The following is a 23,858-nucleotide window of genomic DNA, read 5'->3' on the forward strand; positions in this document are numbered from 1 at the left end:
TCAAACACCTTAGTGAAGAAAGTTAGTAAATTCGTAAGACAGGAACGCCCCTTTGTAAAACCGTGCTGAGATTCATTAATCAATTTATGCTTTTCAAGAATTGCTTCGGCAATTATTGATTTCATAAATTTACCAACTATGGAGGAATGGCTAATTGTTCTATAGTTCGAAGCTAAGGACCTGTCACCTCCTTGTAAACAGTTTATAGCCCTGTATGCTGCATTCAGAAGGCATTTCTCTATCTTTCAAGTTGAACCAGGTCTCTGTTATAGCAAGATTATCTATATTACCTGCACTTGCAAGTAATCTTAGCTCATCTATCTTATTTCTTAGATTCCTACTATTTGTATAGTAAACCTTAAAAGAGCTAGTCACTCGTTGCCCTCTACTGTCACTCTTTGTTTGTTGATCAATTGATTTGCCTTTACTAGCAACTTTATTTTCAATATTGTCTTTTAAACATATCCCTGGGGTATCCTGGTAATAACTGATGTTTTCAACCCTAATACTGCAGCCTAATTGTTTCCCATACCTCTATAATCTATCAGTTTAAATTCCTAGACAAGACATCAATGACCCCCTCAAGTGAATTGGCTAATGCAACGACTCCAGCCCCCAGAGAAATGAACCCCACACATATCACGTTTGCTATAGAATTTGTCCCAGTTATCAGTGAATGAGATTGCAAGTTCCTTGCGGTACCTGTCTTGCCAGTAATATATACCAATTGCCCTAGACATCCATTCATTGCCCACTCCTCTTCTAGGCAAGATGCTACATATGATTGGGATCCCTTCCTTAGACCTGACAACTTCTATGGCTGACCTGTACTTATCCAGCATCTCCTGTCTCCTGCCCTTCCTGATATCATTTCCACCAGCACTAAGACAGGTAATGGGCTTGTTCCCATTACCTGATATAATATTATCCAACCTGCTGACTATGTCACCAACACCAGCTCCTGGGAGGCACATCTTCTGTCTGACCTTCCTATCTTTGTTACAAAAAGCATGGTCCATATATCTTCCATGAGAATCTCCTACAATTAGAATATTCTTACCTTGATTAGCTGGAGAGTCAGTGGTACCTTTAACCTCACTAACCACTGAAGTACACTCGTCCTGGAGAACAGAGAATCGATTTCCTACCTTCACATCTTCTCTATTAGCCTTCCTTATTTTCCTTCTTTCTGAACTGTGAACCACTCGTCACTTAAAGCGGCTGCAACTCTTTAGCTCACTGCTGGTATCTTTTTCCTCACCAGCTCCAGCCATCTCACACTAACTCCCAAATCCATCTAGGTGAAGCTTCAGCCTCCTATTTTCCTCTTGAAGAATTAGAACCTCCTTCTTCAACACTTTAACCTGAGATTCAAAAACACTACAACAGGCCATTGTGCTCAATAACACCCCACGCTAATTGTTAGACTGCTTAGGACAGTGACCACATGTGACCTCTGATGATAGAGTTCTGTGATGATTTTGATGATAATGACCAGCCGACAAAACAATAATTTCTCTTGTGTGCGCACCATTTTCAGTACTTTTCGTTAAACGGGAAGTTGACCATCAGCACTGTTGACCCATTCGCTCAGGGACTTATTGGACAACGTAAAGGTCTCTCTCATCGTGACAAACTGCTGGCCAACATCATGTATAACTGCACCGGTGAGCCAGATACTGTCTTTGTTACTGCACCGGTGAGCCAGATATTGTCTTTGTTACTGCACCGGTGAGCCAGATATTGTCTTTGTTACTGCACCGGTGAGCCAGATATTGTCTTTGTTACTGCACCGGTGAGCCAGATATTGTCTTTGTTACTGCACCGGTGAGCCAGATATTGTCTTTGTTACTGCACCGGTGAGCCAGATATTGTCTTTGTTACTGCACCGGTGAGCCAGATATTGTCTTTGTTACTGCACCGGTGAGCCAGATATTGTCTTTGTTACTGCACCAGTGAGCCAGATATTGTTTTTGTTACTGCACCAGTGAGCCAGATATTGTCTTTGTTACTGCACCGGTGAGCCAGATATTGTCTTTGTTACTGCACCGGTGAGCCAGATATTGTCTTTGTTACTGCACCAGTGAGCCAGATATTGTCTTCGTTACAGAACTCTCGTGTATTAGCATTGGTAATTTCCTACAGTACTTGTAGCGGTAAGAGCAGAGGTATACTTGTGGTGTTCCAGGTGTGTGTGGTAGTGGTGGTGTTCCAGGTGTGTGTGGTAGTGGTGGTGTTCCAGGTGTGTGTGGTAGTGGTGGTGTTCCAGGTGTGTGTGCAAGTGGTGAAGTTCCAGGTGTGTGTGGTAGTGGTGGTGTTCCAGGTGTGTGTGGTAGTGGTGGTGTTCCAGATGTGTGTGGTAGTGGTGGTGTTCCAGGTGTGTGTGGTAGTGGTGGTGTTCCAGATGTGTGTGCAAGTGGTGAAGTTCCAGGTGTGTGTGGTAGTGGTGGTGTTCCAGGTGTGTGTGGTAGTGGTGGTGTTCCAGATGTGTGTGGTAGTGGTGGTGTTCCAGGTGTGTGTGGTAGTGGTGGTGTTCCAGATGTGTGCGGTAGTGGTGGTGTTCCAGGTGTGTGTGGTAGTGGTGGTGTTCCAGATGTGTGTGCAAGTGGTGGTGTTCCAGGTGTGTGTGGTAGTGGTGGTGTTCCAGATGTGTGTGCAAGTGGTGGTGTTCCAGGTGTGTGTGGTAGTGGTGGTGTTCCAGATGTGTGTGGTAGTGGTGGTGTTCCAGGTGTGTGTGGTAGTGGTGGTGTTCCAGATGTGTGTGCAAGTGGTGGAGTTCCAGGTGTGTGTGGTAGTGGTGGTGTTCCAGGTGTGTGTGGTAGTGGTGGTGTTCCAGGTGTGTGTGGTAGTGGAGGTGTTCCAGGTGTGTGTGGTAGTGGTGGTGTTCCAGGTGTGTGTGGTAGTGGTGGTGTTCCAGGTGTGTGTGGTAGTGGTGGTGTTCCAGGTGTGTGTGGTAGTGGTGGTGTTCCAGGTGTGTGTGCAAGTGGTGGTGTTCCAGGTGTGTGTGGTAGTGGTGTTGTTCAAAGTATATTATTCCAGCATTGATGTGTTATGCTGATTCTGATGCATAGAATGAGCATAATTGGTATCAGTAAAGATTTCTAGCTTTTATCTTGTTGCTTTCTTCAATGTATTGTTTTATACCTGTGAAGGCAGTGTAGCAGTGTGTTGTGTAATTATTGTGAAGGCAGTGTGGCAGTGTGTTGTGCAATTATTGTGAAAGTAAACCATACCCCGGCCGGGATTGAACCCGCGGCCATAGTCTCAAAACTCCAGCCCGTCGCGTTAGCCACTAGACCAGCTAGCCACAATAAGATTCGTCCAACTAGGTATATTTCTACACCATAGGACTTGAGCTAGAGTTCGTCACGGCCACGCTAGCTGGAGATTCGTCTGTAAAAACTTGCATTTGTGGTCACAGTGGTGCCTGTGCTAACCTTCCTATGGTGTAGAAATATACCTAGTTGGATGAATCTTATTGTGGCTAGCTGGTCTAGTGGCTAACGCGACGGGCTGGAGTTTTGAGACTCTATGACCGCGGGTTCAATCCCGGCCGGGGTATGGTTTGTTTGCAATCGTGTCATTACGATTTCTTGAGTCATTGTGAAGGCAGTGTATCAGTGTGCTGTGCTATCATTGTGAAGGCAGTGTAGCAGTGTGTTGTGCAATCATTGTGAAGGCAGTGTAGCAGTGTGTTGTGCAATCATTGTGAAAGTGTAGCAGTGTGTTGTGCAATCATTGTGAAGGCAGTGTAGCAGTGTGTTGTGCAATCATTGTGAAAGTGTAGCAGTGTGTTGTGCAATCATTGTGAAGGCAGTGTAGCAGTGTGCTGTGCTATCATTGCGAAGGCAGTGTACCAGTGTGCTGTGGTATCATAAGAACATAAAAAAGAAGGAACACTGCAACAGGCCTACTGACCCAAGGATGGAGCACTGTACCAGACCCAGCAGCACAATTTAGTCAGGTCCAACTCACACCCACCCACACCCACTCATGTATTTATCTAACCTATTTTTAAAACTACACAACGTTTTAGCCCCAATAACTGTACTCGGGAGCTTGTTCCACTCATCCACAACTCTATTACTAAACCATTGTGAAGGCAGTGTAGCAGTGTGTTGTGCAATCATTGTGAAGGTAGTGTAGCAGTGTGTTGTGCAATCATTGTGAAGGTGGTGTAGCAGTGTGTTGTGCAATCATTGTGAAGGTGGTGTAGCAGTGTGTTGTGCAATCATTGTGAAGGTGGTGTAGCAGTGTGTTGTGCAATCATTGTGAAGGCAGTGTAGCAGTGTGTTGTGCAATCATTGTGAAGGTAGTGTAGCAGTGTGTTGTGCAATCATTGTGAAGGTAGTGTAGCAGTGTGTTGTGCAATCATTGTGAAGGCAGTGTAGCAGTGTGTTGTGCAATCATTGTGAAGGCAGTGTAGCAGTGTGTTGTGCAATCATTGTGAAGGCAATCATTGTGAAGGTAGTGTAGCATGCAATCATTGTGAAGGCAGTGTAGCAGTGTGTTGTGCAATCAGTGTAGCAGTGTGTTGTGCAATCATTGTGAAGGTAGTGTAGCAGTGTGTTGTGCAATCATTGTGAAGGCAGTGTAGCAGTGTGTTGTGCAATCATTGTGAAGGTGGTGTAGCAGTGTGTTGTGCAATCATTGTGAAGGCAGTGTAGCAGTGTGTTGTGCAATCATTGTGAAGGCGGTGTAGCAGTGTGTTGTGCAATCATTGTGAAGGCGGTGTAGCAGTGTGTTGTGCAATCATTGTGAAGGTGGTGTAGCAGTGTGTTGTGCAATCATTGTGAAGGGTGTAGCAGTGTGTTGTGCAATCATTGTGAAGGTGGTGTAGCAGTGTGTTGTGCAATCATTGTGAAGGCAGTGTAGCAGTGTGTTGTGCAATCATTGTGAAGGCAGTGTAGCAGTGTGTTGTGCAATCATTGTGAAGGCAGTGTAGCAGTGTGTTGTGCAATCATTGTGAAGGTGGTGTAGCAGTGTGTTATGCAATCATTGTGAAGGTGGTGTAGCAGTGTGTTGTGCAATCATTGTGAAGGCAGTGTAGCAGTGTGTTGTGCAATCATTGTGAAGGTGGTGTAGCAGTGTGTTGTGCAATCATTGTGAAGGCAGTGTAGCAGTGTGTTGTGCAATCATTGTGAAGGCAGTGTAGCAGTGTGTTGTGCAATCATTGTGAAGGCAGTGTAGCAGTGTGTTGTGCAATAATTGTGAAGGCAGTGTAGCAGTGTGTTGTGCAATCATTGTGAAGGCAGTGTAGCAGTGTGTTGTGCAATCATTGTTGGTGTAGCAGTGTGTTGTGCAATCATTGTGAAGGTGGTGTAGCAGTGTGTTGTGCAATCATTGTGAAGGCAGTGTAGCAGTGTGTTGTGCAATCATTGTGAAGGCAGTGTTGCAGTGTGTTGTGCAATCATTGTTGTGTAGCAGTGTGTTGTGCAATCATTGTGAAGGCAGTGTAGCAGTGTGTTGTGCAATCATTGTGAAGGTGGTGTAGCAGTGTGTTGTGCAATCATTGTGGTGTAGCAGTGTGTTGTGCAATCATTGTGAAGGTGGTGTAGCAGTGTGTTGTGCAATCATTGTGAAGTGCATTGTGAGCAGGTGCAGTGTAGCAGTGTGTTGTGCAATCATTGTGAAGGCAGTGTAGCAGTGTGTTGTGCAATCATTGTGAAGGTGGTGTAGCAGTGTGTTGTGCAATCATTGTGAAGGCAGTGTAGCAGTGTGTTGTGCAATCAGTGTAGCAGTGTGTTGTGCAATCATTGTGAAGGTGGTGTAGCAGTGTGTTGTGCAATCATTGTGAAGGCAGTGTAGCAGTGTGTTGTGCAATCATTGTGAAGGTGGTGTAGCAGTGTGTTGTGCAATCATTGTGAAGGCAGTGTAGCAGTGTGTTGTGCAATCATTGTGAAGGTGGTGTAGCAGTGTGTTGTGCAATCATTGTTGTGTAGCAGTGTGTTGTGCAATCATTGTGAAGGTGGTGTAGCAGTGTGTTGTGCAATCATTGTGAAGGCAGTGTAGCAGTGTGTTGTGCAATCATTGTGAAGGGGGTGTAGCAGTGTGTTGTGCAATCATTGTGTGTAGCAGTGTGTTGTGCAATCATTGTGAAGGCAGTGTAGCAGTGTGTTGTGCAATCATTGTGAAGGCAGTGTAGCAGTGTGTTGTGCAATCATTGTGAAGGCGGTGTAGCAGTGTGTTGTGCAATCATTGTGTAGCAGTGTGTTGTGCAATCATTGTGAAGGCGGTGTAGCAGTGTGTTGTGCAATCATTGTGAAGGCAGTGTAGCAGTGTGTTGTGCAATCATTGTGAAGGCAGTGTAGCAGTGTGTTGTGCAATCATTGTGAAGGTGGTGTAGCAGTGTGTTGTGCAATCATTTGTGAAGTGTGTTGTGCAATCATTGTGAAGGTGGTGTAGCAGTGTGTTGTGCAATCATTGTGAAGGCAGTGTAGCAGTGTGTTGTGCAATCATTGTGAAGGTGGTGTAGCAGTGTGTTGTGCAATCATTGTGAAGGCAGTGTAGCAGTGTGTTGTGCAATCAGTGTGTTGTGCAATCATTGTGAAGGCAGTGTAGCAGTGTGTTGTGCAATCATTGTGAAGGTGGTGTAGCAGTGTGTTGTGCAATCATTGTGAAGGTGGTGTAGCAGTGTGTTGTGCAATCATTGTGAAGGCAGTGTAGCAGTGTGTTGTGCAATCATTGTGAAGGTGGTGTAGCAGTGTGTTGTGCAATCATTGTGAAGGCAGTGTAGCAGTGTGTTGTGCAATCATTGTGAAGGTGGTGTAGCAGTGTGTTGTGCAATCATTGTGAAGGCAGTGTAGCAGTGTGTTGTGCAATCATTGTGAAGGCGGTGTAGCAGTGTGTTGTGCAATCATTGTGAAGGTGGTGTAGCAGTGTGTTGTGCAATCATTGTGTAGGCGGTGTAGCAGTGTGTTGTGCAATCATTGTGGTGTAGCAGTGTGTTGTGCAATCATTGTGTGTAGCAGTGTGTTGTGCAATCATTGTGAAGGTGGTGTAGCAGTGTAGCAGTGTGTTGTGCAATCATTGTGAAGGCAGTGTAGCAGTGTGTTGTGCAATCATTGTGAAGGCAGTGTAGCAGTGTGTTGTGCAATCATTGTGAAGGCAGTGTAGCAGTGTGTTGTGCAATCATTGTGAAGGTGGTGTAGCAGTGTGTTGTGCAATCATTGTGAAGTGCAGTGTAGCAGTGTGTTGTGCAATCATTGTGAAGGTGGTGTAGCAGTGTGTTGTGCAATCATTGTGAAGGTGGTGTAGCAGAGTGTTGTGCAATCATTGTGAAGGTGGTGTAGCAGTGTGTTGTGCAATCATTGTGAAGTGTAGCAGTGTGTTGTGCAATCATTGTGAAGGCAGTGTAGCAGTGTGTTGTGAGTGTAGCAGTGTGTTGTGCAATCATTGTGAAGGCAGTGTAGCAGTGTGTTGTGCAATCATTGTGAAGGCAGTGTAGCAGTGTGTTGTGCAATCATTGTGAAGGCAGTGTAGCAGTGTGTTGTGCAATCATTGTGAAGGTGGTGTAGCAGTGTGTTGTGCAATCATTGTGAAGGTGGTGTAGCAGTGTGTTGTGCAATCATTGTGAAGGTGGTGTAGCAGTGTGTTGTGCAATCATTGTGAAGGTGGTGTAGCAGTGTGTTGTGCAATCATTGTGAAGGCAGTGTAGCAGTGTGTTGTGCAATCATTGTGAAGGCGGTGTAGCAGTGTGTTGTGCAATCATTGTGAAGGCGGTGTAGCAGTGTGTTGTGCAATCATTGTGAAGGTGGTGTAGCAGTGTGTTGTGCAATCATTGTGAAGGCGGTGTAGCAGAGTGTTGTGCAATCATTGTGAAGGTGGTGTAGCAGTGTGTTGTGCAATCATTGTGAAGGTGGTGTAGCAGTGTGTTGTGCAATCATTGTGAAGGTGGTGTAGCAGTGTGTTGTGCAATCATTGTGAAGGCAGTGTAGCAGTGTGTTGTGCAATCATTGTGAAGGTGGTGTAGCAGTGTGTTGTGCAATCATTGTGAAGGTGGTGTAGCAGTGTGTTGTGCAATCATTGTGAAGGTGGTGTAGCAGAGTGTTGTGCAATCATTGTGAAGGCAGTGTAGCAGTGTGTTGTGCAATCATTGTGAAGGCGGTGTAGCAGTGTGTTGTGCAATCATTGTGAAGGCAGTGTAGCAGTGTGTTGTGCAATCATTGTGTAGGCAGTGTAGCAGTGTGTTGTGGAATAATTTTTCCTCTCTGGGTTGTGATGGATCCTGTTTATTACATAACTCTGATGTATGTATGACGATTAATTTGGGCTCACTTTGACCTGCGTTGTTTGCTTGCTTTCTGAGTGTGAAAGAGAAGATCCAGCACAACAAGCTGGACAATGTCACGACCTTTACACAACTTCCTTTGTAAAGGAGGAGGTAAATATTCCCTTTAATCTAGGCAGACATTGGCTATGCTTTACGTCGCATACGTTTTATTTGTTGCATCAACAGTTAAAGTTCTCTATCATCTTGGGGTCACTTGCTCATGTGTGTGTCATCAGGATTTTGATCCTGTGTACCTATGTATATATGTGTGTGCATTTATCCACTTTTTTATGTGCCTTTGTGTTGTATTGAATCTGTTATTCGTGACTAATAATATAATCTCTGCAATGATAGACTTGATCAATGATGGTGATATGATACTTGTTTCTTATGACTTTGTTTGTTAACTATTGTGTTCTTGAATGCTGTATTGGTGAGTATTGTTGTGTTGCCGGACTCTAGTGTTAGTGTTTTGCTTTGATTTTGTAACATATGTTTTGGTGAGTATTGCTTTTTTTGTTAGGTAGTGTTTGTGTTGGTTAGTGTTGCTGTGTTATGGTAGTCATGTTTGGGTGAATGTACTTGTGTTATGGGACTTGTGTACGTATTGTGTTGTGGTACTCTTGTGTTGGTAAGTGTTGATATTTTATGGTATTCCTGTGTTGGTGAATATTATTTTGTGTTGAAACTTTAGGTGTTGAGTTTCGTTTCCTTGATTATAAAACATTAGTCATCGTGAGCGTGGCTGTCCTGTTCGTGTAACTTTTGTGTTCGTGAGTGTTGCTGCGTTTATGTAACTCTTGTATTCGTAAATGTTGCTGAATTTGTTTTTAACTTGTATTGGTGAGTTTGTTAAGTAACATTGGTTTAAGTGTTTGTGAAGCTCTTAGTAAGGAAGTGTTGGCACTGACGTGAAGGGTCACAACTCCTCAGGAAGTGCCTCAGAGTAGCTTACAAAGATGTTTGATAAAACTCACGAATTAGTAACTATATTTATCCACAGGATTGTGGCTAGCGAAATGTGGACTCAGCAGAGACCCATGTCTGAACAACGGCTACACCGGTGCCAACTGTTCGTGTGTGTGTCCTCCTGGTACCACCGGCACCACCTGTCAGACTGTCACTGGTTCTTATTACGGTAAGAGAACCATTAATATTTTATTATTTATTTTTATTAACATGTTGGCGGTTTCCCACCAAGATAGGATGGCCCGAACAAGAAAAACTTGCATCATTCTCTCCATCACTGTCTTGCCAGAGGTGTGCTTACACTATAGTTATAATACTGGAACATTAACTCCCCTCTTTCAGAGTCCAGGCACTGTACTTACTATCTCCAGGACTCAAGTCCGGCCTGCCAGTTTCCCTGAATTCCTACATAAATGTTACCCTGCTCACACTCCAACAGCACATCAAGTCTTAAAAACCATTTGTCTCCATTCGCTCCTATCTAACTCACTCACGCATGCTTGCGTGAGTGTGTTAAATAGGCCGGGGAAGAGGCCAACCTTTACCCCGCCTTCCCTCCACTACAGATTTATACACGCTCGAAGTCATTCTATATTGTTCCATCCTCTCTCCATGTCCAAACCACCTCAACAACCCCTCCCCAGCCCTCTGCATAATAGTTTTGGTAATCCCTCAAATCCTAATTTCAAAACTATGAATTCTCTGCATTATATTCACACCACACATTGCCCTCAGACACAACATCTCCACTGCCTCCACCCTTCTCCTTGTTGCAACATTCACCACCCATGCATTGCACCCATATAAGGTCACTGGTATAACTATACTCTCATACATTTCCCTCTTTGCTTCCATAAAGAAAGTTCTTTGTCTCCACAGACTCCTCAGTGCACCGCTCACCTTCTTCCCCTCGTCAATTCTGATTCATCTCATCTTTCGTAGACCCATCTGCTGACACGTTCACTCCTAAATATCTGAATACATTCACCTCCTCCATACTCCCTCCAGTCTGATATCTAATCTTTCATTACCTAATTTTTTGTTATCCTAAAATTTTTCTTCTCGTTTTTAGTATTTTTTACAGAAGGGCATTTTAGTCGCTACGTACGACACGCATGGCTTACAGAGGAAAGATTCTTTTCCACTTCCCCTTGTAAATAGATGAAATAAAGAACAAGAACTATTAAGAAAATAGAAGAAAAACCTAGAGCTAAAGATTTCCACCCCCCGTGGCTTGTCTTATATATATATATATATATATATATATATATATATATATATATATATATATATATATATATATATATATATATATATATATATTTTCAACAAGTCGGCCGTCTCCCACCGTGGCAGGGTGACCCAAAAAAGAAAGAAAATCCCCAAAAAGAAAATACTTTCATCATCATTCAACACTTTCACCACACTCGCACATAATCACTGCTTTTGCAGAGGTGCTCAGAATACAACAGTTTAGAAGCATATACGTATAAAGATACACAACATATCCCTCCAAACTGCCAATATCCCAAACCCCTCCTTTAAAGTGCAGGCATTGTACTTCCCATTTCCAGGACTCAAGTCCGACTATATGAAAATAACCGGTTTCCCTGAATCCCTTCACTAAATATTACCCTGCTCACACTCCAACAGATCGTCAGGTCCCAAGTATCATTCGTCTCCATTCACTCCTATCTAACACGCTCACGTACGCTTGCTGGAAGTCCAAGCCCCTCTCCCACAAAACCTCCTTTACCCCCTCTTTCCAACCCTTTCGAGGACGACCCCTACCCCTCTTTCCTTCCCCTATAGATTTATATGCTTTCCATGTCATTCTACTTTGATCCATTCTCTCTAAATGACCAAACCACCTCAACAACCCTTCTTCTGCCCTCTGACTAATGCTTTTATTAACTCCACACCTTCTCCTAATTTCCACACTCCGAATTTTCTGCATAATATTTACACAACACATTGCCCTTATATATATATATATATATATATATATATATATATATATATATATATATATATATATATATATATATATATATATATATATATATATATATATATATGGAAAACAACTACTGTGAAAGAATAGAGAAATTCCAAGCGCTTTCGTGACTACTCACATTATCAAGGAACTATGAAAGTAAAGCATCCAAGGAAGGTATATAAGGGGTCTGGCCAACACCTCACTATCAGATCCCACAACGGTTAAACACCTGACGCGCGCCAGCCCGACTGGACAGGTCCTTCCGGCGCACGTCAGGTGTTTAACCGTTGTGGGATCTGATAGTGAGGTGTTTGCCAGACCCCTTATATACCTTTCTTGGATGCTTTACTTTCATAGTTCCTTGATAATGTGAGTAGTTACGAAAGCGCTTGGAATTTCTCTATTCTTTCACAGTGGTTGTTTTGCATATTCTGAAATCACCTGTTTACTGTGATCTTATTGCATATATATATATATATATATATATATATATATATATATATATATATATATATATATATATATATATCTCAAAAAATATAGGGAGGTACCACCTCTAGAACTGGACTGGGGAGCCTCATCCTCAGAGGAGACAATAAATGTACCTCAGGGAAAACTCAAGGTTCTTCCCGGAGCTGTTTGAATATTTTCTTCTCTTACCACCTCCTATATTTTTAAGCTACTTGTGAACTTTATTAATAGACAGAATGCATTGATAGAAAACATAAATATGAAAACATTGGTACAGTATATCAAAGGTTATGAATCTCCTCCAGCTCCTCCGAAGCTGGACGCGAACCCAGTATGCAGCATGCATTTCCCCTCTGGATGGCCATGCTAAGGCGCTGGAACATGAAAGTGGCTGCCCATCGGTCCCTGGTGTGGTTTCAATGATTCTGGTACCCAGTTCTTTAAGGAAACGTGTGGCATGTTTTCCCCATGATCCGAAGGTCTTATGTCCCTGTACATGCCGATCTTGTACTCCTCCCTGTGGTCAGCAGCTCCTCCCTGTCGCCCCACACTGTGATGGATATAGGTTTCTGCCAGTGTGGACACTTAGGTATAGTCCCATGCTAAGAGCTTGCCATTCTTCCAAGGATAGATGGTGATCCCGTCAGCGCAGTTTGCTGGGTTGTGGGTATTGTTGGCTGCTAGTGATTGGGGCTCCCTCTCACATGGGCATCCAGCTGTAGCAAGGGTTCTCTTTATGATGTCGTTGACCTCATTGTGTCTTGCATGCCAGCCATTGGTTTTGGAACAGTTAAGACCATGTAGACCATATTGGTCGGCTTGCGCATCACAGCAAATACATGTATATTCCGGGTCTTAGGGTCGAGGCGCGTTCCCATTGCCAATATGGGAACTGTTTGGAGGAAGTCCCCGGAGTGAAGTGCACTCACAGTCAGGAGACGGGTATGCATGTGCATGCCTGTGTAGTGTGACCCAAGTGTAAGTGGAAGTTGCAAGATACACCTGTTATCCAGTGTGTTTATGAGTCAGAAAAAGAGACATCAGCAATCCTACCATTATATAAACAAGTTGCAGGTTTCTTTTCACACTCGCTTGGCAAGACGGTAGGACCTCCCTGGGTGGTTGCTGTCTACCAACCTACTACCATAGGACTGTAGTACCTCCCTGGGTGGTTGCTGTCTACCAACCTACTACCATAGGACTGTAGTACCTCCCTGGGTGGTTGTCTACCAACCTACTACCATAGGACTGTAGAACCTCCCTGGGTGGTTGTTGTCTACCAACCTACTACCATAGGACTGTAGTACCTCCCTGGGTGGTTGTCTACCAACCTACTACCACAGGATGGTAGTACCTCCCTTGGTGGTTGTTGTCTACCAACCTACTACCACAGGACTGTAGTACCTCCCTGGGTGGTTGTCTACCAACCTACTAGCACAGGATTGTAGTACCTCCCTGGGTGGTTGTTGTCTACCAACCTACTACCACAGGACGGTAGTAGCTCCCTGGGTGGTTGTCTACCAACCTACTACCACAGGACTGTAGTACCTCCCTGGGTGGTTGTCTACCAACCTACTAGCACAGGATTGTAGTACCTCCCTGGGTGGTTGTTGTCTACCAACCTACTACCACAGGATAGTAGTACCTCCCTGGGTGGTTGTTGTCTACCAACCTACTAGCACAGGATTGTAGTACCTCCCTGGGTGGTTGTTGTCTACCAACCTACTACCACAGGATTGTAGTACCTCCCTGGGTGGTTGTTGTCTACCAACCTACTACCACAGGATAGTAGTACCTCCCTGGGTGGTTGTTGTCTACTAACCTACTACCACAGGATGGTAGTACCTCCCTGGGTGGTTGTTGTCTACCAACCTACTACCACAGGACGGTAGTACCTCCCTGGGTGGTTGTTGTTTACCAACCTACTACCACAGGACGGTAGTACCTCCCTGGGTGGTTGTTGTCTACCAACCTACTACCACAGGACGGTAGTACCTCCCTGGGTGGTTGTTGTCTACCAACCTACTACCACAGGACGGTAGTACCTCCCTGGGTGGTTGTTGTCTACCAACCTACTACCACAGGACGGTAGTACCTCCCTGGGTGGTTGTTGTTTACCAACCTACTACCACAGGACGGTAGTACCTCCCTGGGTGGTTGTTATCTACCAACCTACTACCACAGGACGGTAGTACCTCCCTGGGTGGTTGTTGTCTACCAACCTACTACCACAGGACGGTAGTATCTCCCTGGGTGGTTGTTGTCTACCAACCTACTACCACAGGACGGTAGTACCTCCCTGGGTGGTTGTCTACCAACCTACTAGCACAGGATTGTAGTACCTCCCTGGGTGGTTGTTGTCTACCAACCTACTACCACAGGACTGTAGTACCTCCCTGGGTGGTTGTTGTCTACCAACCTACTACCACAGGACTGTAGTACCTCCCTGGGTGGTTGTTGTCTACCAACCTACTACCACAGGACTGTAGTACCTCCCTGGGTGGTTGTCTACCAACCTACTACCACAGGACTGTAGTACCTCCCTGGGTGGTTGTCTACCAACCTACTAGCACAGGATTGTAGTACCTCCCTGGGTGGTTGTTGTCTACCAACCTACTACCACAGGATTGTAGTACCTCCCTGGGTGGTTGTCTACCAACCTACTACCACAGGATAGTAGTACCTCCCTAGGTGGTTGTTGTCTACTAACCTACTACCACAGGATGGTAGTACCTCCCTGGGTGGTTGTTGTTTACCAACCTACTACCACAGGACGGTAGTACCTCCCTTGGTGGTTGTTGTCTACCAACCTACTACCACAGGACGGTAGTACCTCCCTGGGTGGTTGTTGTCTACCAACCTACTACCACAGGACGGTAGTATCTCCCTGGGTGGTTGTTGTCTACCAACCTACTACCACAGGACGGTAGTACCTCCCTGGGTGGTTGTTGTCTACCAACCTACTACCACAGGACGGTAGTACCTCCCTGGGTGGTTGTTGTTTACCAACCTACTACCACAGGACGGTAGTACCTCCCTGGGTGGTTGTTGTCTACCAACCTACTTCCACAGGACGGTAGTACCTCCCTGGGTGGTTGTTGTCTACCAACCTACTACCACAGGACGGTAGTACCTCCCTGGGTGGTTGTTGTCTACCAACCTACTACCACAGGACGGTAGTACCTCCCTGGGTGGTTGTTGTCTACCAACCTACTACCACAGGACGGTAGTACCTCCCTGGGTGGTTGTTGTCTACCAACCTACTACCACAGGACGGTAGTATCTCCCTGGGTGGTTATTGTCTACCAACCTACTACCACAGGACGGTAGTACCTCCCTGGGTGGTTGTTTACCAACCTACTACCACAGGACTGTAGTACCTCCCTGGGTGGTTGTTGTCTACCAACCTACTACCACAGGACGGTAGTAGCTCCCTGGGTGGTTGTCTACCAACCTACTACCACAGGACGGTAGTATCTCCCTGGGTGGTTGTTGTCTACCAACCTACTACCACAGGACGGTAGTACCTCCCTGGGTGGTTGTTTACCAACCTACTACCACAGGACGGTAGTACCTCCCTCGGTGGTTGTTGTCTACCAACCTACTACCACAGGACGGTAGTACCTCCCTGGGTGGTTGTTGTCTACCAACCTACTACCACAGGACGGTAGTAGCTCCCTGGGTGGTTGTTGTCTACCAACCTACTACCACAGGACGGTAGTACCTCCCTGGGTGGTTGTTGTCTACCAACCTACTACCACAGGACGGTAGTACCTCCCTGGGTGGTTGTTGTCTACCAACCTACTACCACAGGACGGTAGTACCTTCCTGGGTGGTTGTTGTCTAACACCCTACTACCATAGGACGGTAGTACCTCCCTGGGTGGTTGTTGTCTACCAGCCTACTACCACAGGACTGTAGTATCTCCCTGGGTGGCTGTTGTCTACCAACCTACTACCACAGGACGGTAGTACCTCCCTGGGTGGTTGTTGTCTACCAACCTACTACCACAGGACGGTAGTACCTCCCTGGGTGGTTGTTGTCTACCAACCTACTACCACAGGACGGTAGTATCTCCCTGGGTGGTTGTTGTCTACCAACCTACTACCTATTTATGTTTAAAATTCAAGAATGCTGGAATTTATGGTAATCTCCTGAAATACTCACTCATCTGACACTGACTCTGACAATGTAATACAGTACAAGCAGGACGTAAGACATAGACATTGTTTACCACCTGTTATGCGTAACTAAGATACAGACTTTATTTTCCATCACTCTCTAAGATACACTATTATTTCCACAACCCACAACCTGTTTGTTTATAGTGACCCAACATTTACAACCTGCTTGCTTCTAGTGACCCATCAACCACTTTCTGCTTGCTGATAGCAACCCATTAACCACAATCTTTACTCGATGAACCAACACCTGCTAGCTGTCAGCTGTCCACCATTACCAGTTTGCTACCAGTGACCCATCAACCACGACCTGCTTGCTACTCACGTCAATCAATATAGTACAAAGTATTCATGCAATAAGCAGACTTCCCCTTTTTATAAAACTGTTTACACCTATATCGGTCAAACTATTTTTTGAATCATCCCAAATTATACTGAATATTATATTCATGAGGAAGCGCTAAACCAGTAGGGTTCATACATCGCTTGTAGAGTAGTAGGTACTCAGTTGCTGTTTCAAGGATACGGAGGGTAGTTTTAATTTCCTGGATCAAAAACCCTTCGCCTGCATCCGAGTATCTCCCTTGAAAGGAAAGCCACTTAAAGCAGATACAATAATTCCAGACTTCCATTTTCCATACAGAGATGTCCAATAAAGATTCATTGTTGTGGTTTCTGTCAAGATTTAATGTTTACATCCCCTTATTTAGACCCACTTTATATATGTCACTTATATCATGCAACCTGTCAGTCAACATTCTCAGGAAAATATTTGTAAACAACTCTGGTGTTTGTAAACAACTCTGGTGTTTGTAAACAACTCCGGTGTTTGTAAACATCTCCGGTGTTTGTAAACAACTCCGGTGTTTGTAAACAACTCCGGTGTTTGTAAACAACTCCGGTGTTTGTAAACAACTCCGGTGTTTGTAAACAACTCCGGTGTTTGTAAACAACTCCGGTGTTTGTAAACAACGCCACGGACTTGGCAACAACATATTCATTTATATGTTTATCGGCGAATTTATGTTTTAGAGAAACTATCCACTAGGAACTTTCTATGTGGAACTAATAATTAGTGAATGTATATCCCCAGCGCTAGTGACCATCCACTACTAATTAAGCACCAGAAACTAGCAATTGGTGAATATATCCCCAGCGCTAGTGACCATCCACTACTAATTAAGCACCAGAAACTAGCAATTGGTGAATAAATCCCCAGCGCTAGTGACCATCCACTACTAATTAAGCACCAGAAACTAGCAATTGGTGAATAAATCCCCAGCGCTAGTGACCATCCACTACTAATTAAGCACCAGAAATAGCAATTGGTGAATACATCCCCAGCGCTAGTGACTATCCACTACTAATTAAGCACCAGAAACTAACAACTAGCAATCAGTAACAAGTAGCTAAACACTAATATATTAACAGTCATCAAAAACTAGTTTCTGGCCACTAGTAAGGAAACATGTGTTACCAGCCACAGGTATATAATCAAACCATACCCCGGCCGGGATTGAACCCGCGGTCAGAGAGTCTCAAAACTCCAGCCCGTCGCGTTAGCCACTAGACCAGCAAGCCACAATAAGATTCGTCCAACTAGGTATATTTCTACACCATAGGAAGGTAAGCACAGGCACCACTGTGACCACAGATGCAAGTTTTTACAGACGAATCTCCAGCTAGCGTGGCCGTGACGAACTCTAGCTCAAGTCCCTTCACTGCCGTCAACATGACTCACGAAATCGTAATGACACGATTGCAAACAAACCATCCTGTCCAACATTTAGAACTTTGCATTTGTCAATATTAAACTGCACCTGCCACTTCTCCGACCATTGCGTCAGTCTATTCAAATCATCCTGGAGTGCTCTAATATCCTCATTAGAATGAATTGGACGGCCTATTTTGGTGTCATCAGCAAATTTGCTTATATCACTATTTATTCCCTCATCTATGTCGTTTATGTAAATTGTGAACAACAACGGGCCCAACACTGACCCCTGAGGAACACCGCTTGTGACATGCCCCCATTCTGATTTCTCCCCATTTATGCAAACTCTCTTCTGTCTATTTATCAGCCATGCCTCTACCCAGGAAAAAATTTCTCCTCCTATTCTGTGTGCCCTAAGTTTCCTCAATAGCCTCTGGTGTGGAACTCTATCGAAAGCCTTACTGAAGTCCATATACACAATATCATATTCATTACCATGATCTACCTCCTCAAACACCTTAGTGAAAAAAGTTAGTAAAGTCGTAAGACAGGAACGCCCCTTTGTAAAACCGTGTTGAGATTCATTAATCAATCTGTGCCTGTCAAGATGGCTACGAATTGCTTCTGCAATTATTGATTCCATAAATTTTCCCACTATGGAGGTAAGGCTTATTGGCCTATAGTTCGAAGCCAAGGTCCTGTCACCTGCCTTGTAAATAGGTATTGCATTTACCATTTTCCACTTATCAGGCACTATGCCAGTTTGTAGTGATATGTTAAAAAGACTAGCCAAAGGTATGCTAAGTTCCTCTTTACATTCCTTTAACACCCTTGCAAACAGTTCATCAGGGCCTGGGGATTTGTTAAGTTTTAGTTTATTTGTCTGATGACCATGTCATTAGTTACCGCAATCGTACATAGTTTATTATCATCCTGTTCTACATAATCTATTATTTCAGGAATATCGCTAGTATTTTCCTGGGTGAAAACTGAGAGGAAGTAGGTATTTAGAATTTCACACATATTCTTATCACTGTCAGTGATCTGACCAGAGTTACTCTTAGGTGGGCCAATCTTGTCCCTAATCTTACTTCTGTAGACCTGAAAGAAATCTTTTGGGCTAGTCTTTGAATCCCTTGCGACCTTAGCTTCATAATCCCTTTTTGCTTTTCTTATTCTTTTTTTTATTTCTCTCTTTAATTGAATATATTGATTTCTTAACTGCCCATCCCCTCTTTTGATACGCCTATATATGCCTCTCTTTTGACCAATGAGATGTTTTAATCTATTGTTCATCCATTTGGGATCATTTTTGTTAGATCTAATTTCCCTACTCGGAACAAAAGTTGTCTGGGCAGCTAGGACTATGCTCTGAAAAACGTCATATTGGAAACCAACATCACCTACCTGACCCATAGTCAGGACATCTCAATTTAGCCCACCCAAGTAATTTTTCAGTTCCATGAAGTCGGCCAAGCGAAAATCTGGGACAGAGATTTGTTTGCAGTTATCTGGGTAATTCCATGATATATTAAAACTAAGCGATTTGTGATCACTCTCCCTCAAGACTACTAATCAGTGAATCTTTGTTGGCAAGAACCAAGTCAAGCAGATTGTTTCATCTAGTTGGTTCTGTCACAAACTATTCCAAAAAGCAATCCTGAACCGCATCAAGAAAGTCACTAGACTCAAGATTACCTGTCATATTGTTCCAATCAATTTGTCTAAAGTTAAAATCTCCCATTATTACATTTTCATATCTACATGCCTTATGAATTTCGTCCCATAACAGCTTACTGCACTCCCTATCAAGGTTTGGGGGCCTATAAATCACACCCACAATTAATTTGTCACGACCTTCGAGAAACTGAAGCCAAACAGATTTTGTGTTCGATGTTTCTAATCTTATATCATGTCTAAGACAACAATTTAAATTTTCTCTGACATACATCGCCACACCACCACCCTTCCTGTTGACCCTGTCAGTGTGGAATAGTTTATAACCCTGTATGTTGCATTCAGAAGGTATTTCTCTATCTTTCAGGTTGAACCAGGTCTCTGTTATAATTAAAGAACAACTAACCTCAGGTAACTTCTAATAACCAACACCAAGTTATTAAAACTGAATAACCAAACTGGTATCTTCTTCCTGGCAGGTAGTTACATATCCAGCTGCTCGAGGAATGTTACCCAGCCAGGTGTTATTACGTCTCCTAACTATCCCAGCAATTATCCAGCAGGTAATGGATTTATTTCTATTTTATTGATTTTAAATGGATTTATGAAAGTGTGTGTGTGTGTGTGTGTGTGTGTGTGTGTGTGTGTGTGTGTGTGTATGTGTACTCACCTCACCTAGTTGTACTCACCTAGTTTAGGTTGCAGGGGTCGAGTCCAAGCTCCTGGCCCAGCCTCTTCACTGGTCGCTACTAGGTCACTCTCCCTGAACCATGAGCTTTATCGTACCTCTGCTTAAAGCTATGTATGGATCCTGCCTCCACTACATCGCTTCCCAAACTATTCCACTTCCTGACTACTTTGTGGCTGAAGAAATACTTCCTAACATCCCTGTGATTCATCTGTGTCTTCAGCTTCCAACTGTGTCCCCGTGTTGTTGTGTCCAGTCTCTGGAACATCCTGTCTTTGTCCACCTTGTCAATTCCTCTCAGTATTTTGTAAGTCGTCATCATGTCCTCCCTATCTCTCCTGTCCTCCAGTGTCGTCAGGTTGATTTCCCTTAACCTCTCCTCGTAGGACATGCCTCTTAGCTCTGGGACTAGTCTTGTTGCAAACCTTTGCACTTTCTCTAGTTTCTTGGCTAGGTGTGGGTTCCAAACTGGTGCCGCATACTCCAATATGGGCCTAACGTACACGGTGTACAGGATCCTGAACTATTCCTTATTAAGATGTCGGAATGCTGTTCTGAGGTTTACCAGGCGCCCATATGCTGCAGCAGTTATTTGGTTGATGTGCGCTTCAGGAGATGTGCCTGGTGTTATACTTACCCCAAGATCTTTTTCCTTGAGTGAGGTTTGTAGTCTCTGGCCCCCTAGACTGTACTCCGTCTGCGGTCTTCTTTGCCCATCCCCAGTCTTCATGACTTTGCACTTGGTGGGATTGAACTCCAGGAGCCAATTGCTGGACCAGGTCTGCAGCTTGTCCAGATCCCTTTGTAGTTCTGCCTGGTCTTCGATCGAATGAATTCTTCTCATCAACTTCACGTCATCTGCAAACAGGGACACCTCGGAGTTTATTCCTTCCGTCATGTCGTTCACAAATACCAGAAACAGAACTGGTCCTAGGACTGACCCCTGTGGGACCTCGCTGGTCACAGGCGCGCACTCTGACACCTAGTCATGTACCATGACTCGTTGCTGTCTTCCTGACAAGTATTCCCTGATCCATTGTAGTGCCTTCCCTGTTATCCCTGCCTGGTCCTACGGTTTTTGCACTAATCTCTTGTGTGGAACTGTGTCAAACGCCTTCTTATAGTCAAAAAATGCAATCTACCCACCCCTCTCTCTCTTGCGTTACTGAGGTCACCCTGTCATAGAACTCCAGTAGGTTTGTGACACAGGATTTCCCATCCCTGAAACCATGTTGGCTGCTGTTGATGAGATCGTTCCTTTCTAGGTGTTCCACCACTCTTCTCCTGATAATCTTATCCATGATTTTGCATACTATACATGTCATGTCAGTGACACTGGTCTGTAGTTTAGTGCTTCATGTGTCTCCTTTTTTTAAAAATTGGGACTACATTTGCTGTCTTCCATGCCTCACGCAATCTCCCTGTTTCGATAGATGCATTGAATATTGGTGTTAGGGGTACACAGAGTGCCTCTGCTCCCTCTCTCAGGACCCATGGAGAGATGTTAACCGGCCCCATTGCCTCTGAGGTATCTAGCTCACTCAGAAGCCTCTTCACTTCTTCCTCGGTTGTATATACTGTGTCCAGCACTTGGTGGTGTACCCAACCTCTCCGTCTTTCTGGAGCCCCTTCTGTCTCCTCTGTGAACACTTCTTTGAATCACATGTTGAGTTCCTCACATACTTCATTGTCGTTTCTTGTTGTCTCTCCTCCTTCCTTCCTTAGCCTGATTACCTAGTCCTCGACTGTTGTTTTCCTCCTGGTGTGGCTGTATAACAGCTTTGGTAAAATTTGGCTTTCACTGCTATGTCGTTTTCGTATTGTCATTGGGCCTCCCTCCTTATCTCTGCATATTCGTTTCTGGGCCTACGACTGCTCTCCTTATTCTCCTGGGTCCATTGCCTTCTATATTTCTTCCATTCCCTAGCACACTTGGTTTTTTGCCTCCTTGCACCTTTGGGTGAACCATGGGCTCATCCTGGCTTTTTCATTATTCCTGTTACTCTTGGGTACAAACCTCTCCTCAGCTTTGCATATTGTTGTTACATATTCCATCATCTCATTTACAGGCTTCCCTGCCAGTTCTGTCCCACTGAACCCCGTTCAGGAAGTTCCTCATTCCCGTGTAGTCCCCTTTCTTGTAGTATGGCTTCATTCGCCCTTGCCTTCCTGCTTCCCCCTCCACTTGTAGCTCAACTGTGTATTCGAAGCTTAAAACCACATGATCGCTGGTCGCTATGATCGTTGTGATGTCCTCAATATCTGCACTACTCAAGGTGAGTACTAGGTTCAGTCTTGCTGGTTCATCCTCTCCTCTCTCTCTCTCTCTCTCTCTCGTAGTGTCCCTTACGTGTTTGTGCATGAGGCTTTCCAGTACCACCTCCATCATCTTAGCCCTCTATGTATCTTGGCTCCAATGTGGTTAAAGTCACCCATGATCAGTAGCTTTGCCCTGCACGCATGAGCCCTTCTAGCCACTGCAGCCAGTGTGTCAACCATCACTCTATTGCTCTCATCATACTCTTGCCTTGGAGTCCTGCTGTTCTGTGGTGGGTTATACATTACTGCAATTACCACCTTGGGACCTCCAGACTGAAGCGTTCCCACTGTGTAATCACTTGCTTCTCCACTGTCTCCTCTTTCCAGCTCATGAAAATTCCATTGGTTTTTGATCAACAGTCCCACTCCTCCACCCTCCTGTTCCATCTCTTTCCTCAGGTTCTGGTATCCTGTTGGAAAGATGACATCTGTTATCATACCTGTAAGCTTGGTTTCTGTGAGAGCTATGATGTCTGGTGATGCTTCTTTGACTCTTTCGTGGCACTCCTCCCACTTATTTGTTATTCCATCAGCATTTGTGTACCATACCTTCAGTTTCCTCTCCAACACTGTGGTTTGGGGGGCCTTTGAGGGTGGGGGACCTGGTAGTGTACTGTGAGATTCTATAGCTGAGTGTTGGGTGGGAGCTGTGAGTATGGATTGTAGTTTGTGTTGGGATGGTGTGACAGGTTGTGGGGTTTTGAGGATGGTTCTGTATGTGCTTGCTCTTGCTGCTCTGCCTTGCTCCGATTGACCTCTGCTGGTTCCATCCTTGTCTCCCTTTCTAGCTCCTTTCGCTTTTTTGTTCTCTCCCTCAGCTTCTGTCATTCTGTTTGTGTTCTGTCTCTGTCTAAGAACACCCTATTTTACTCTGCCAAGTACCTCAACCGTGGTTTCTCTTGGAGGATCCTGTTCTGCACTGTTTCTGTCCTGAAAATCAGCTTGTTCAAACGTTTTCTCCCCTTTAAGTACCTCTTTATTCTCTGAAAATTTACAATCTCGTCCATGTCTTCTTCACCTATTTCTGTGATGTTTTCAATATCTTTTCTTTCTCCCTGCCGTTTTTCAGTGTGTGTCCTTTCGTTGCTCTCCTGAAGACCATGAATAAACACTGACTTTGCTCTTTCCTCCTCCCATTGTCTTTTCTTCTGTGACTCTGGTTCCTGTCTGTACGTGGCCATTTTCTCCCTTGTTTTTTCCAGTAGCTCTTGGTAGCATGGTTGTGCCTCTGCATTTGACCTATCACCCTATCCATCTGTGCCCAGCTGCTCTCCGCTTTTACTCATTGTCCCTGCTTGGCTGTCTGATATGACCTTAACATAATTCATATCAACTTCATTCCTGTTCAGCCTCCCAGCTTCATATGCTGTGTCTTTTCTGGTCAATACACCTGTAACTCGCTTCAGCCTGTTTACCTCAGCTTCTAGGACACTTATCCTGGCTACTGCAGTTTCGACTTGTGCCTCCCAATTCTTCTTCTCCTTCTCTAACTTCTTTTCCAATTTCTCAGAAAGCTCTGTCTCCATTTTTACAGAAAGCTCTCCTAATTTTCTCTCCCACTCTTTTTC

At 44.5% G+C, this 23,858-nt stretch overlaps 1 protein-coding gene across 1 annotated transcript in view; it reads left to right on the plus strand.

The window, feature by feature from the left end:
- LOC128699009 (zinc metalloproteinase nas-34-like) overlaps positions 1-23,858 on the plus strand; it is a gene marked incomplete at its 3' end in the record, with an annotated part of 80,884 nt that overhangs the window by 40,495 nt on the left and 16,531 nt on the right. The window contains exons 7-9 of the mRNA XM_070096762.1: positions 1,541-1,667; positions 9,276-9,410; positions 19,763-19,846. Coding sequence (XP_069952863.1) covers positions 1,541-1,667; positions 9,276-9,410; positions 19,763-19,846 — 346 coding nt within the window. The remainder of the gene's footprint in view (positions 1-1,540; positions 1,668-9,275; positions 9,411-19,762; positions 19,847-23,858) is intronic.

This window comes from Cherax quadricarinatus, chromosome 55 (genome assembly GCF_038502225.1).
Source record: "Cherax quadricarinatus isolate ZL_2023a chromosome 55, ASM3850222v1, whole genome shotgun sequence".
In the NCBI taxonomy this organism is placed as follows: domain Eukaryota; kingdom Metazoa; phylum Arthropoda; class Malacostraca; order Decapoda; family Parastacidae; genus Cherax; species Cherax quadricarinatus.